The sequence below is a fragment of the Coturnix japonica genome, chromosome 32 (genome assembly GCF_054131305.1).
Source record: "Coturnix japonica strain WE chromosome 32, WE-NBRP24, whole genome shotgun sequence".
Classification (NCBI taxonomy): domain Eukaryota; kingdom Metazoa; phylum Chordata; class Aves; order Galliformes; family Phasianidae; genus Coturnix; species Coturnix japonica.
In genome coordinates, this window is record NC_140694.1 from 2,959,633 (window position 1) to 2,975,741 (window position 16,109).

The 16,109-nt window shown below is 38.8% G+C and overlaps 1 protein-coding gene and 1 long non-coding RNA gene across 3 annotated transcripts in view; both read left to right on the plus strand.

Annotated features, from left to right (window-relative positions):
• LOC146755472 (uncharacterized) overlaps positions 1 to 3,972 on the plus strand; it is a 35,658-nt gene extending 31,686 nt beyond the window's left edge. The window contains exon 5 of the long non-coding RNA XR_014938078.1: positions 3,346 to 3,972. This is a non-coding gene — a long non-coding RNA (uncharacterized LOC146755472). The remainder of the gene's footprint in view (positions 1 to 3,345) is intronic.
• A 4,137-nt stretch (positions 3,973 to 8,109) lies between these two features.
• The window catches only part of LOC146755473 (receptor-type tyrosine-protein phosphatase T-like), a 176,435-nt gene continuing 168,435 nt past the window's right edge, over positions 8,110 to 16,109 (plus strand). The window contains exons 1-2 of one of the 2 annotated variants that reach the window (XM_085525444.1): positions 8,110 to 8,161; positions 9,462 to 9,682. In XM_085525444.1, coding sequence (XP_085381570.1) covers positions 9,559 to 9,682 — 124 coding nt within the window. In that variant the 5' untranslated portion in view covers positions 8,110 to 8,161; positions 9,462 to 9,558. Of the gene's footprint in view, positions 8,162 to 9,461; positions 9,683 to 16,109 lie in introns of those variants that run through there. The other variant, XM_085525445.1, reaches the window with a different exon arrangement.

The window sequence follows — 16,109 nt, forward strand, 5'->3', positions numbered from 1 at the left end:
ATTGTTTGCGGTGTTTATCTCAAGGGATTGCTATTGATCTCTATTGAAGTGCTGAGGAAATGCATTTATCTGCATGAACCTGTGTCACTGTAGAGGCGCTCTCTGTCTGAGTGTACAGTTCTCCTCTTCGTGGTGATCACGCCTTATCTTTATTTCTCTTTTCCCTCCTCAGTTTATCTTTTGGGTGGCTGGCGCAGAGCAGTGGAATGCTTGGTGTGGTTTGTGAAACTGATTTAGGAAGTCAGCAGTGCTTCTAGTCCAGATCTTACCTCTTCAGTCTGTGACCTGACTGTGGATATAATGTGATTTGGTTTGGTTTTTTTTTAATAACTTTCTCACAGAGACATCTATACTTCAAGCATGTTCAGTGAAATTGGGGCACTCAGTAGAGGAGGGGAGAAGATGGTAGTGAGGAAATACTACCCAAACTGCATCCTTATTGAAGCTAAATAGGGTATTCCCAAAGGTTGAGAAAAGGACCAAGATCTGAAAGTAGCTGGAGTGCCATGCAGAAGGGGGAGGATTTTGTAGCAAATGTGTCCCTCTGTCTGTATTCTCCTCTGAGAATGTGAGGTCTGAAGGATTCTTCAAAGAGCAGAGCCTTCATCACAGGGTTGTCTCGTCTAAAACTGCAGAATAGAGTGAGAAACCTTTTAGGTCTGGTCCTCAAATGAGAAGATTAAAGAGAAAACCACACTTCTATTTTTGTTCATTTGTCCTTCAACATTAGAAACAAGGCAAATGTTAGATTTCTGTTAATTTTTTTTTTCCTGTTATTTTTTTTTTTTAACCTGGCTTGTATTATAGGAAATGTCAAGGTAACTGACCAAAGCTTTGGTATCATTCCTATGGGTTTTCCTGCCCCTTGAAAAAGGCAACTGAGCAGTTTTTGTGAGACCTAACATCCTGAAGATCCAGATCCAGAGCAATCAGATATGTCTTTGCCCCATTGCACAGGCTGCCACAGCAGCTGGCTTCAGGGCCTTAGGCAAAAAAATCTCCTTGGTCTTCAGCAGGATGCTGTGGAAGGAGTCTGAACTCAGATGAGTTCCTTAAAATCACCCGTAGAATTCTCCTTCACATTTCTGTAAGGAGTTCAGATGCCATTTCACTGTCTTCCTTGGGATAAGTCAGCTTTGCTGTGGAAATCAGTGAGGCAGGCCATATCCTTGCTAGTTGTTCTGCAGAACCAACCTGTTTGTTCCTGTTGGCTGGGTGAATGGGATTTTGGAAAGATGCTTTATGTCTTTGAAGTATTTTTCTGGTTAAATATTGTTAATCGTCAGAACTATTCAGTTCTTAAAGTAATTTGTGGGTTTCTTTTTTTCTTTCTTTTTTATTTTTTATTTTCTTTAAATCCATTAAAGGCATGAAATGGAAAAAATTCTTTGGTTCAAGATTATTCAATGTAATTAGAACAGTGTCACTCATCTTAGTAAAATCCTCTATAAAAGTGTTTGTTTTTTTTTCCCGCTCTCGTTAAAACTTAAATCCATGATACATAGGAAAAGATACAAGGTATTGTTCATTTACTCTGTACCTCGCCATATAATATATTCCTAGAAATAGGAGGCTCTTGGTTTTAGTTTTATAAGTTGAATGCAGCTACTGCTACTATAGGTTGCTGCATGTATGGGAGGCCTGGAAGTGCTTTCTGCTGGTATCGGATTAACTACCTCTGTAATGTATGAAATCCTCATGTAAAGGATGGCTGTGCAAGAAGTGTGGCTGGGATGTGAAATATGGATTCACTGGACACCATTAGGCAAGGCAAGCTGCAATGTTATTATCTGCTTGTAGATTGTCTTTAATACCGGAATACATGTTGAGCATCCTTCTGGCCATCAACCAGATGCTGATTGTGACTTGTTGATTTCTCGATTCCAGCTTCAGCCATGACATTCCAGGCTATGAGGAATAAGTTACTCTTACTACCAGTGCTCGGGATGATAAAGAAACTGTTATTGTTTTTCTTCTTCTCTGCTTTTGTCTTTAATTTGATTGCATAAAACCTTATTTTTCATTTTCTATTTTGTTCCTGTAGATCTCATGGTTCAGTGGAAAAGAAATCATGGGATGCTACTTCCTTCTACAAGCTCATCACTTTAAATTTTGATCATTCGAGTTAGTATTATTTCAAGGACTGTTCATTAATTAGGATTTGGATTGCCAAATGTGACATTGTGCCTTGTGTAATCATGTATCAACATATCAATGACTGTGCTGTTCAGCAAACTCTAATAGCCATTTTGGGCAGATAAAAATTACAATAGAAATTAAAAGCAGATTTAAGTAGTTTTATGCTTATGCTTTATGCTTATGGCTGCATATATCTAAATTTTCCAAGTGTTTCATTTGATTATTCTGGACTCATCTATTATTATTGAAAGATTTTTTCCCCCCTTTTCTATGCTTCTCATGACTTTTTTGTTTTTTTTTTAAGTATCACAATTTGTTCCTCTCTCTGTGTGATGAAGAGACCTCCTCCTAGTTTTCTTCACAAAAGTTTGGCTTGATCTCCACTTGAATCCTAGGAATGAATTTCATTTGTAGCCTGAAGATCCATAATCATTCTTTGTCTACATAGCTCACACCCTGTCAGAGGCTGCTGTTTCTTACAAATTGCTGAATACCTGCAGTGTTTTGCCTTCTTTCTGTTTGTAATGATTGTGTAACAGCTTCCACCATTCCCTAAGTGCTATTACTGTAGTCTGTTCTCAGTTTGCTGTGCTCAGTCTTGCACTTCAACAAGCCTTTGATATTTCCAGTTGTCCCATGTGAAGTCTCCAACAGGCCTGATTTTACCTACCAAATACCCATTTTCCTTGGCTTTGTGAGTTACCACTCATCTGACAGTCTCTTAGATGGAACTCTATCCCTGTTCCTTAGTGAGGTTGGTGCACCTGGCTGGATTGCCAAAGAAGTTTAAAATGAAACTATTATTTGGAGACATTTCTCCCGCTGTGCCATAAACTGAGGTTTCCCGTGAGCCCATGAGAGGTTATTAACAACAGGCAGTCATGGAAAAGTCTGTTTTGCAGGACACAAATAAGTTCTATGAAATATAGTCCAGTACATTATTATTACTGTGGAGCAAAGGAATCAGGTTTTATTTGTATGATCTGGAAGCTTTGGTTTTTGGCTGGATAGAATGACTGGAAGATACTGGGAGAAGCTAAATACCAGTAATAAACACTCTTCTTTAGTGCTTCGAGCTTGTATTATATTTTTCTGTATATTTGTCTGTTTGATATGATTGTCATAACTCAAATCCACTTGTTCTTAGGTGTTTAGGAACTGCTGTGAGCAGCTACAAGTATCATCCATTTATTTGCTCTCCTACAGGAAGATGTGTAAGAATACGAAGTTGCCTGAAAGAGACCTTTCCTGAAGTACTGATTTTGGTTCTCACTCTACAATGTGACAAAGCCACCTTCCTAAGACCTTCATCTGCAGGTAATATAACATCAGCTGAGTCCATGGTGCTGCTGTTAGATGCAGCCAAATTGAAAATGTATCATAACTAACAATGCACATTGTACATCAGCATACTGAATACATGCATATGACACAGTCTGTAGCTTGGGATCTCTGGATTCCACAGGTTGGAGTATTGGGCACCATCACAGGTTGTTTACTCACCTGTATGTAATGTATGCTCACTATTTAGCAAATATGATAAATCTGGTATCAAGTTCAATGATATGGTTGGTTGAGAGAATCAGGCTCAAAGAAGAAGAAATGGTATCAAAACCAGCTGTATTCTGAAGTGCTTTTGGGGTCCTACAGTTGATAGTTTCTGAAGTGCCCAAGCAGCAGGTTGTTTTTGTTTACTTTAAAGCTTGTTGCCTTCTGATTATTTTCTTTCTCTGGTCACTTTTTCTTAAAGGGAAATAATCTGAGTACCAGGTTTACCCACTGTATTTGTTTGTGCGTAGCTTCTTTGCCTTGTTCATGTTTTTGCTTGAGGGGAATGTTGTCTTTGGATTGACTAGGTACTTAGATATTTCTCCTATGTTAGACAAAATATTGTATCCTTTACAGGGTGGGGAGTGCTACCATTTAAGACGATGGAATCAGTCTGTTCCAAAACTGTTTTATATGCATTAGGATCAAGTTAAAGAAGTTTTTTTTTCTGTTGCTATGACCAAACTGTTTCGGTAGCTTTGGACCATTTGCATCCTCATCTTTGTATATTGTCATTCTGAAGTCAGTGTTTCTACTGCAACACTGGAGCTTTTACAGATTTTGTATTGAGAAACTCTTCCTCAGTCTGGGAGCGTATTTCTTGTACAGTCCAAATTATATTCACAAATAACTTGCCTTTGTGTGAGCCCCTACCACCTCCGTGCCTCAGCATGCACTGTACTTTTACAGGATGAATACATTAAAATGCTTAGGCATTCACGGCTGACATTTGTTCTGTTTAATTGAAATAATTTCATCACCTTCTAAACTAAGCTTTTATGACACATCAAAACTTTGGAACATTCTCTTTTCAATTATTTATAAGCCTTACAATATATTTCTAAATTTCTAGTTTAGTTGTCTCAAATCATGTTTTTATGTTTTCTCATAACAGCCTGCTCTTCATCTTAAGAATGCTGTCTAACCTCTAGCTTTCTAGAAAATGTGTCTCCTATGAGCTGTAGGATGAATACACAACACAATCCACTCCATTAAAATGCACACACCATAACAATGCTAAGCTTTTGATGCAGGAGTGCTTTCAAGAAACCCGTGTTTCTTTGTGCTATAACATGTCCATTGCTGAAAGTGGTCTAGTACCTAGAGCTGCCTAAATGAAGATTGTGTTGTAGCTCGACTATATTACAATGACAGTAAATGAAGGACATATTTTGTATTCACTTACCGTGTTTTTTTTTCCAATTTACTGAAATCATGGAAGTATTTATGGTTAGGTTACCTTAACTGAATGGTATATAAGCCCACTATATGGTGGTACATCTATTCTAAGAGTCTGTAATTGAATAAAGTAGGAAAACAGGGTAAGAGTTTATTGACAGAAGAGTGGTTCTGTGTTCACAGACTTCTGCACCATCTTGTCTTATTAACTGAAATGTTGTTTCCCTAGCATATAGCTGTTCTATGGTTGTCGTAATCATTTTGCTCTGAAGCCTCTAACAGCACCCTCAATGTGCTATTAGCAGCAGGGTCGTTCTGTAAATGAATAAGACAAAATATCTGTTTTTTTTCCTTTTTCCGGTGAAATTTCTCTGCCTACACAAGTTCTGTGTCCCTGGGAGCTGCAAGGAGTCAATCTTTGGTTCAGGTTGGGAGGAGTTTTATTTCTTTTTTTTTCTTCCTCCTTTTTAAATGTAGTTCAGCCAGCCACTTGGAAGGTGAAGATAAGATAGCACTGAGGTTGTCTGCAGACTCAAGTCACGAGGACTTGTAGGCTTCTCTCTCTGCTCACAATATAGTGTTGCAGCGGGCACTTCTTGGGATCCATGATGAAGGTGTATATTTGATTCTAGTTTCAGTGCTTTTCTCTTGGTTTCTGAAGCTGTGTTCTTGCTAAGCAGGAAGGTGTTTTTGTAGTGTTAGAATTAGCAATCAGTGTTGGAACTAATACCTTTGCTGTGAGCTGGGCAAGAGCGCTTCAGAAATAGCGCGTGGTTGTCATTAAATGCAGTGAAATGCGGCAGTGTCTTCTAAAAAAATTAACTTCCAGGATTTCCTGTGGAGCTGACTATTTTCTTGATCTTCATGTAAGTGCTCAGAATTAGTGCTCATAAAAAGATTTTAGTACTAATCCTCCTGTAGGTTCCTTTGAAATACAGTGTTAACTTTTTTTTTCTTTACTCCTGTAAAAGTTCTTAATGTGCCTCCTACGCTTCTTTCAGTGAACACACAGCCTCTGATTTATTAATGCACAACGTGTCCCAGAAATCAGTTTAACTGATTCCCATCCATCATTCAGCACCATTTCTTCTATTATGTTGCAGAGCGGGTGTCTTTGAAGCCCTATTTTGTATACACTGGGTGATAGTTCCGTCTAACTTTTCTGAAAAAGAGATAGAACTCACCAGTTTTATTATTTATGATTGAAGGGTGCATTAGTAACAGCAGAGCCAGAAACCTACTTTCCATAAAAATGTTGAATACTGTTTTTCAGAAGCTGCCTTTCATTTACGCTTAAGTTTTAGGAAATAAATTTAATGATCAAGAGAGGACTGACAGCACCAGTTCAAACAATGTTTAAGGCCAGGTCTGTGTACAAAAGCAAGGTCTGCAATCATACATTGTGCATTACGAATTAATCTAAACCGGAAATGTTATTTCTTGAAGGCCTGGAGCAAAGACGATATTTATTCCAGGCAAGTACCTTCTGTTCTGCCATGTTGTGTCTGTCCATTGCTCTTAGCTGCCTGTCATCTCTGCTGAATGCAAAATACACTGATTGTCACTTCTGCCCTCTGACATTATTGAAGCCTAAATAGAAGGATGTAGAGCTAGTATTTGTTATGCTACATCAGCCATAACATACTTCCTGTACCAAAACAGTCTCGTAGTCTCTGATGTTCAAAAGTAAGCAATGTCAGGGAAACAAAGACAAGCCCATCACTTGGGGACTTGTTTTATTAGCCTCCTCTAGCTAAATACTCCCTGACCTACATCTGGAGCTTGTCTGCAATTAGGAAATAACTATGTCTGCTGTGTTGAGCAAATCAGGAGAGAAGCTCTCAAAACAAGTGAGCAGTGGGTTATACCTAAGCTGGGGATATTTAAGGCAGAATCCTGAAGTTCACATTCAAGCACGGAAAGTGAGTGACGTGGTAACTTTCTGGTGCGCAATCCTACACCCTGGTCAGAAAGGTGACTGAAAGCAGCCCTCTGTGGGTTTGCTGATGGAAAAGCTGAGTTACCAGACTTTGATCCATAATCAGCACCATTATTCACTGAGACGGTTGGGATGGCCCATGTTAGAGTCAGGCAGTCTCTAATCTTTAAGTAGGAAGTTTGCAAAGCCTTGGATCAGTTACATTCTAAGTAGGAATAAGCTCTGTTTTTTTGTGGGGATTGAATATCAGTAAGACTCCAGCAGCAGGGCTCCCCTTTGCTCCCACAGTGAGGTGGTGTCCACAGCTCTGTACCTTTTCCCACATTTCATGGTGTCAATGTGGAGTTTTTAACAATCAGCAGCACTTAAGTTAGCTAAGAGGCAGGCAGTGTGTTGGCACTGCCAAGAATGTCAGCAAGCAGTTTGTGGCCACCCCACATAATTGACACATCAGTGCGTTATTCAGAGTTTGCTCCGTACAAACTGTTAAACAATGAGTTAGGATTGTCAGCAAGGATAGTCAGTTTGGGAGTATGAAAATGTGTGCATCAGCATCTCTAAAATAAGAGAAGAAGAAGCAGCTTTGAGTCTGGGAAAGATTTACAGGTAGGCAGCACCCACTTGCTTTAATTAAGACTGAAAGAGAAGAGCTGAAGGTGACCTGTAGGGGTATAAATGAAGCTGGTGTGTGTAGTAGCAGAATAGGGATTAAAAGACCTGAGGAAGGGAACTGACTATCAGTGTTTGCTAGTGAGGAAGAGGAACCTGCAGCTTTTGGATGAGTACAGAGCTCTTCACTATTCAGTAAGAACCCAAACAGATTGAATGCTGTTTCCTCCTTTCTGGCTAAACAAAGACTGATGGAATATTACAATAAACTTCAGCCTTTTACTGCTTTAGTCAGTATAAAATTATAGAGAACAGGTCAGCCCTGTGAGTGCAGAGGAAATAGGTCAGGGGTAAAGCATATGAACAATAGCATCTCCATTTTCATAAGATATATTATTCCTGTTTTGAGGCAGATTCTGGTCTTTGTGAAGTGCCAGAGGGCATCTGTTGTGAACTCTGGAACAGGTAGATGAATGGTGGCTGAATTTAACTAATATCAGGAAGCCTTCATTAACTAATGAACTGAATAAGTACAAAGAGAAACTGAGCTTGAATAACTCAGCTTCTCCTCTGAAAAGAAGAACAATGGCATGGAAATCAAATAACATACTCCTTACGTGGGAATAAATTTCTGGCCAATCAGTCCTTGATTTGTTTTCCAGGTTGTACCCGTGCTGGCAAGCTTCATTTCTCACGAGTTGCTGGTAGTTGCTGGCTCTGGGATTCGTGGGTGGTTTATGCCAGAAGGTGAGTCCCAGTCTTGGCATTTGAGCTCTGTGTTCCACATGCAATGTAGTTGTCAGCATTTGGGCTCATGACCTTATTCTGACTGACATATCCTGTCCTATGCCCTGGAAAACCCATATGTGCACAATCCACTGTCAAACAGAGTTCATAGAGAGGACACGTTATTCATATAAACCTTGTTTTGAAATCTTTGGTCTTTGCCCTTTACCTGTTTATCTGTAAGTTTATTTACAAGACTGCTCTGTGTCCATTTGTGTCTAGATGATAAGTGACAAAATTAGATCTCACTTAAGGCTTACACTTGTTTACTTCTAGAAGATGGTGTGATATAGGTGCTAGGAGAGGTGAATCTATTGCAAAACAAAACAAAAATATTTCATTCAAAATTGAGCTTAGATACTTTCTTCTTGTAGTTCAGACTCTTTTACAAGGAATACAAATATGCAATCAGGTAATAGTGCAATCAGTGTCCTAATACAAAGTCAGGGGTCACTTGCTAGATGATCTCTTCGTTTGACACAAGTAGTAGGTGGCCAGATAGATAGTAGAGGACAGACAATTGCTATAGATAAAGAAACAATACAACCAAAATCAATTCAAACTTTTTTACTCTTATGACAGCAATATGAGTCATGCTGAAAAAACCTTCACAGCTCACCTTTGTTTGTTTTTTTTTTCCCTGGTAAATGTTTCAAAGGCTGAATATGAAATTTGGGTACAATTATTATTCCATTAAAAATAAAGATGTACTGCATCTGATTTCACTGTGTATCCAAACAGTTTTTAACATTTTTTTTTTTTTTTTCCAGAACAAAATTGCACCAAGTAAATTTGTGCTAGAAACTTGCACTTTACACAGGAAAGAAACATTATTTTCTGGGCTGAGTGTACAGATGCTGCTGCTTTGGTACACGTGAAGTTCTTTTGTGTTTTATAGTCAAGTGTGTGATTTTTTTTTTTTTTCCACGTGGATGTACTTTTCTTTTGAAATGCCATAAAAATGTATTTTCTCCGCTTCCAAACAAAGACCAACAAGTATGTGATGCACTGACATGTCAGCAGTTACACAGGATAATTTTCCATGAAAAGGATGCTAATTAAACTTGAATCAAAATGAATTTGAACTAGAACTTGCCTTCTGGTGGGTGAAGCATGTAACAAAAGTAATAGCCTATGAAAAAATGGGACACGTGTATGAAGGTTTTTCTTTTGTGGTGTGGCACTCAGGAAAATACTCTTCATGTTGTGGAATTTCACGGTGCAGTGGTTGGTAAGTTTCTCTCTATTTCATTCCCCACAGATACTCTTGAAGCAGAACTGCTGAGTCACAGCCTGCACCAGTGACGGAGCTCCTGGTGGGAAGGCAGGGCCTACCCAGGGGAGCTTAAGTGCATGTAATGTGTCTGAGTGATTGGAAGGGCTGGAGCCAAGATCTACCCTTTCCAACACCTCATTTGAGGGTTGGTGGTGAAGGTGAGGATATCTTGTTGGAGATTCCTGTATACCTGAGGCCTTCTCAAAGTAAGTAGCTACTTTTCTTTATTTCTGTGTCTGCTGTGTTTGAGCAAATCCTCACTTGTTGCAGCCTGTGACCTTGCTCCTCTGCTGTTGTAGTTGTGCTTTCTGTTGTGTTACAGCCCTAAATTGTGCTCTTAGTCTGTGGTAGCTCTATGGGCTTTTTCCAGACCTTATTTAAAAACAAATGGAAAATGGGCAAAGTGGGTGTGAGAGTCAGACGAAAAAGTTTGGGTTTCACAGTGTCAACAACATGTATTGCCTCCTTTGGATTCCTTGACAGGTGACAAAAGATCAGAATTTCTATATTCTTCGCTGCACTATTTGTTACAAGGCTATACTACAAAAGGAGAACTGTGGTTTCTTTTTCCTATTTCCATTTCTTTTCTTCCTGTTCATTAAACTTCTCTTTGTAGAACATAGTTTATCAACTGGATGTATATGAAAGGATGCAGCCTTTTCAGCCAGAAATTTGACTCAAGCACTGCTGTTGAGAGGAGAATGCCAGTTGTGCTTGACAACTTAGTACTCTGTTGAGTGTGGAGTAGCTTTTGATTAGTTTTAGTTTTAATGTAGGCATTCTGCAGGTGAGAGGAGGTTCATGTAGAATCAAGGTAAATGTTTTTGAAAGGCTGTTTCATTTGATCAAGCAGCAATAATAAATTTGCAATTGTTGCATATATATTTCTAGGCAAGTCAGTAATTTGCTTCCAAAGTGATTTGGTTATGTTTGGCCACTCATAATGAAAAGCCTTATTCTGATTAATCTACAGCACATGTCAATTAATCTCTTGTGTAAGACTGAACTATAGTGCCTAATGTGGTTCTTCAAAGTGATAACCCTCTTATGCTTTGCTAAAAAAGTACTTGTCTTTGCAGTTCTGAAATAGATTAAATTAAATTTCACATTGTTGCTGTGAAGAGAGGAGGTAGGAAGAGCCCAGTCTCATAGAATCATAACTGGAAAGCAGTTTTGCTCTTCATGAACACTCTTGTAACCTCACTGTACTAACCTATGGGCAGAACCTAAAGGAAATGACATAAAATCCAATTTAACTTCAGACTCTTTCATTTTATAAGCAAGAAGAATTTGTGAATCTGCATAGATGCAATTGAACAAAATATGTAATGCAAGCCCTTTTTCATTGACTTAATTTAACCAATTTCAGCCACGTGTCAAATCACATGAGGGGGATGCTCTAGAAACTAGTAAAGTCACAAACCTCTTAACTAATCTTGTTGATGCTAATTTAAATTCTTGTAATAAATTTCTATTATAAAAATATCAGAGGGAAATAGGAAATGCTGGTACATAATGCTCAGGAGATATGAAAACTAGTCTGATTGGCTGGGAAACTTGTGCCTTTCAAAATTCCACACTTACGAGCAGTCCTATGAATGTTTTGGTCAGTTGCTGGCATTTAATGAAACCTGCAGAATTCATGGCATCTGTAAGAGTCCCACATTGCATTAGTTGATGATGGGGCTTGGGCCAACAGGCTCAGTGTCTCTGGATGATGGATCTCAGGTTGAAAATCACTGTGCTCGCTCACCCTTCTGATCATCCTGGACGTCAGATTCATGGGAAATCAAAGTTGCTTTGTTATGCTCATTTCTGAATGGAAACGCTTTGCATGCCTCTCATGTCTACATCTGGGCTTTGGGTCAGATGCTTTGCACACTCAAGATTTCATTCAGTAGCTGTGGCAGAGTGCATCATGTTAGGTTTTCATTCGTCAGTCCTGGGTGCTTGAAACTGTAAGGAAGAGCCATTCTCACAATATGAGTGAGAAACCTGAAGTTGTGGGGTCCTCAGCGCATCAGCTGCAGCTGACTAGCTAGTTAAAGATAATCTGGTCTTTCTAATTTAAAAATGTAGTGTAAGATGATAAGTTAAAGGGAACACTGTTACGGTTGTACATGACGCTAGAATAGATTTGTCCTCAGTGCTGTTACAAAACAAGTCTCCACAAACAAATTTTAGTGTCTCATTAAAGACTGCTTTATTGAGAGCATAGTGAACAATGGATATTTAAGGTTATTTTTTGAGAGCAGAAATAATTTACGTTTAAAGAAAACTTTGACTTTATTTCTTGACCATCTTAAGCTATAAATCTTAAGCTGTGTTTTACTTGCTCTGTTATTACCAGAAATGCAGTGTAGTAAAACATGAAGTACTCAAAAAAAACCCCGCAAACATTATTGAAGTCTTATATGGGCACTTAATGTTGAAACATCTTTACTACCAGTTTATAGACACTTAAAATATCATTGTCCTATAAGGTCAATTGCTCTTGCAACTTCACTAATGGCAGTTACACTGCCTACCCTGTATTGCATTAAATCTTCGTGTACTTATTTAGAGTCATGTGCTTCTTCCACTTTCAATGCTCTTACATATGTTATAGGAATCAGAACTTTTAAAGCAGGCTTTTAAAAATCGGATGTAACTTTTAAATCATATGTGCCTTCCTTTTGTTTATTTCTAGAGCTGTTAGAGACACAAATGAAAATGCTTTTGTAATATAATTGATGTCTGACTATAACATGAATCTTGTCATATTCAACTTTTACCTCTGTTCTTGTACTTGTATCATTCTGCTCTTTTAGCAGTATTGAAGAGGATAGTGTCTGGTCTTGATAGCTTGGGTACAAAAAGGGATCTATGGCGAGTCCTAAATGAAATCATTTATCTGCTTTAAAACTATACTTCAAGGACTGTTATGCCTTCAGCAGAGATTTGCAGGGGAGGGGAAGAGATCAGAAGGAAAAACTGAAGCGATGGGTCATCATGACATAGTTGCGTACAAGCATCAATAAATACACTTCTTAGGGGCAGTTGCTGGTACGTCTTCCTCCCAAATATGAGTACAGAGGTATGGTGTCTGCCAGCACCCACTGGGCAGCTCAACACACAGCTACATGCCACACACACTCAGGAGAATGCACAAAAGGTAATTTGTGTAGGCATAAATATATGTACCGAGAATATAATTCCTTAGGAGCAGGCAAGCTGATTGTTTGATTCAAATTGTTTCTTAATTGAAACACAAAACAGCTCCTCTTTAATCTTCAGAGTACTTGAAATCATGTCTAGCTGGGAATATATGAACAACAGTATATGAACTGCATCTTTGAGGAATGATGTCTCTACTTTTTTCCAGTAACAGATGCCATTTGGATTAACAAATAGGGATTCTCCTCACAGCAGCAGTATCTGATGGGGTTATCAAATTCTCTGAAACTAAAGAGAATGTGACAGTGACATCAATCAGATGTTATTGCTGCACATACAAATTCATTTGCTAGCCCAAGTGGTAGTTCATTTTTGTGCAGCTGGGAAATTCCTTTCAAGATTTGGTAATAGCTCAGCAGTGTGTATGAGTGGATTTGTATACATAAATGACATATATGGGTGCTGTGGCAGCAGTACAAAGCCATACAAATCTGGAGCTGTTTGTTCCTGATTTGAGGCTTTCCATCATCAGAGCTTTGTCTTTTTGGCCTGTGTTAAACATGGGGCGCATAACATCAAGTTGAAACTTGCCGTGGTAGATTCACAGATGTTTCACCTATGTATTTGTTAAATTAAATGTAGGTCTGTAGTGACAAATTTCAGTCTTGATTAAACCTACATCGGATTATAGTCTGGTGCTGCAGTTTTCACGTTCATTTTGTAGTGGAGTAGGTATCAGGCTTAAAACCTTAACTTATATCCATAATATTTAGAGGATGTTCAACACTAGATTCTGTTATAACATTGCCTTTATGGTTTTAAATGGTAATTGCCCTAGTGGCTATTTTATGCACTCAAGTATAAGTGCTCTATATGTGTATAATACCTGGATTTAACAGTTGTCTTTGTTCAGAGCCATATCAGGCATAGCAACAGCTCCTGTGGGTCAAAAGCTTTTGCCTTTTGAATACCCTCCGTGCCTCTCTGAGTTGACCTTCTCTTAGGAAATAGGTTCACAATAGGGCTGAAACGTCCTGCATACATTTCTCATTTCGTAGTGGAGCATTGCAACTGCTATGTCCTCTTGGGCTTTGAGCTTTGAAGAGCTCCTCTTCCTTATGGCTGCTTTTAGACAAGAAAAAATATGCCAGCAGACTCTATATCTGTGCGTTAGCACTCCATGTACTGCATTCCCTTTCTGGGCTGTTGCATTAATTTCACAGTGTTTTCCAATATCTAGTAGCTCTGAATCAAAAGAATCTTGGTCTTTTCTGTTTCTAGCAGTTCTGGATTTAGAACAGTCTAGAAATTAAACGATGTCCTAATCTTTCCTTAGTGGCAAATGAGGGAAGAGTACTTGTCTGTGTGGGCATGGCCAAATTGTGGCACTGGGACTTACAGTCCTGATGTTAATCCATGGAGAGAACATCCTCCTATCCACACTGTTATTAGGCCATGAGAAATTAGTTTATTATGAGCAGGATTTAGGAAAAAAAATTAATGAAGTGTCATTAAAATATATATATATATATATACACATATATATTTTTTCTTAAAGCACCCTGTAAAGTAAAAGCATGAATTCAGTTTGTTTGTGGAGCAGAGGCATCTCGATATGTATTCGCACTTGTTAATGAAGGGGGACAGCTGCCTGGAGATGCAGAAATTGTAGTTGAAAGGAACTCTGAGAAACACTTATAAGTGTATGTCTATGTATTTTTAGATAGTCTTTTGTACAGATTTGTATCTATTCACTGTAAGAGAAACGCTATCCTTTTACAGTCTCCATTGAGTGGTATTGGCTTTGAAAGGTATATTCCACCCCTGCTTTGTTCACATATGCACATTATTTCTATTTTAAGGTTTGCTGTGAGTAAAAGCAATCACTGGGTAGGATTCATCTCCTTACAACTATGTCTCTTTAGAGTCAGTGGAGATCACATCAGGACAGTCAGTAGATTCTCGAGTGCAATTCCTGCTATCTTAAAGCAACACTTAAATAGGTCAGATTAATTGTGCCTGAGAGGTTTATTTCTTTCCACTGATTATGGAGGGAGAGTAGATGTTTGTATCACAGTCATCAGCTCTGAAGCTCAGTGATGTGCATCCCACCTGTGGTGTCAGCACAGAGTGGTTCCTGCAGTGAGGTGCTTCCCATCTACTGGCCTCCCGCTCTGCATTTCTGTGGTTCTGCTTTCCTGCACACCAGTATGATTTTTGCCTTGACATTAGAGTTCATAGATGTGAAAATGTAGTCTCCAGATGTTTTAATTCTGCCTGTCAGCACAAGAACCACATTCTAAAACACTTCATTTGACATAATGCATAGGAGAGAAGTGGAGGTGCTGTAGGAGACTTTGTCAAATGGGTCCTTTGCTGTTACAACTAGGGCAAGTTAGCCCTGTTTTGAGCATGGTTGGATTATGCAACCTCCAAAAGCCTCTTCCAGTCTGGTTAATTCTATGACTCTTCATCCAGAGTTTTTCAAATTCATGGTTATTAGTGGCAGGTTTTAAGTCGGGCAATCTGTCTTTTAACAGGTCATAACATAGCAGCCAGTCTTGGGCCTGTACCTTGCTATCTGACCTACTCCTGGGGCTGGATGAGGAGAGCTGCCTGGATTTTCTCCATGAAGTTCGGCAGGATCTTCTGTAGGTACTCAGCAGAGCATTGCTTGGCAAACTTTTTTTCCCCTTTCCTTCCTCTACAAAGAATAAGTATATAGAATAAAGTGAAAGAAGATATTTTTCTGTTCTGCTAAGGCAATTTTGTAAGACTTGGCGTGAGTATCCTGGGAGTCTAAGCTAAAGATGGTGAACATATGGGAAAGCCCAGGAGGAAGCACAGAGTTTTAGTTTTCAAACCTTACTCTTGGATTGCTACAGTAATGTAATGAAAGGACATTAAATGAGCTGAAGTTATTAAACCCTAAAGGTTACAGAGTCCTATTGGGGGCCACATTCAAAATGTAATTAAGCCAAGTCCAGATATTTTAATTTCTAGCTGGAGATTTACACAACATAAGTAGATTCTTCTTCCAATTCTAAACTTTATTGAAAATAAGCTTGTTAACTTGTTTATTTCTCTCTAGCAGTAACTGAATAGACATTGTTTAGAGCCACTTGGCTCTAGTAAAACAGTAGGTACCAGTATCAAAGAGTCATGGTTCAAATCAGATCATGTATCTGGGAAAACAGATGCTTGCACTCTGCTATTAAAGTCTCACTCCCCCAAAACCATGTAGTCTGCAAATGGTTATCCATTCTGATCCTCCAAGGCTCTCCCTGCCTGTTGTTCCAGATGGTCCATTGCTGGTATAATGCTCTCCATTACAGTGTGTGAGAGAACAATGGTCCTAGAACTGTTAATTCTGCTTATTAGGAATATAGGATTACACTTATAAGAGGTTGTTTCCATCTAAAACATTCCGATTTCATTGTAAAATGAACTTGAGTGAGTTTAACTCTTCAAGAACAC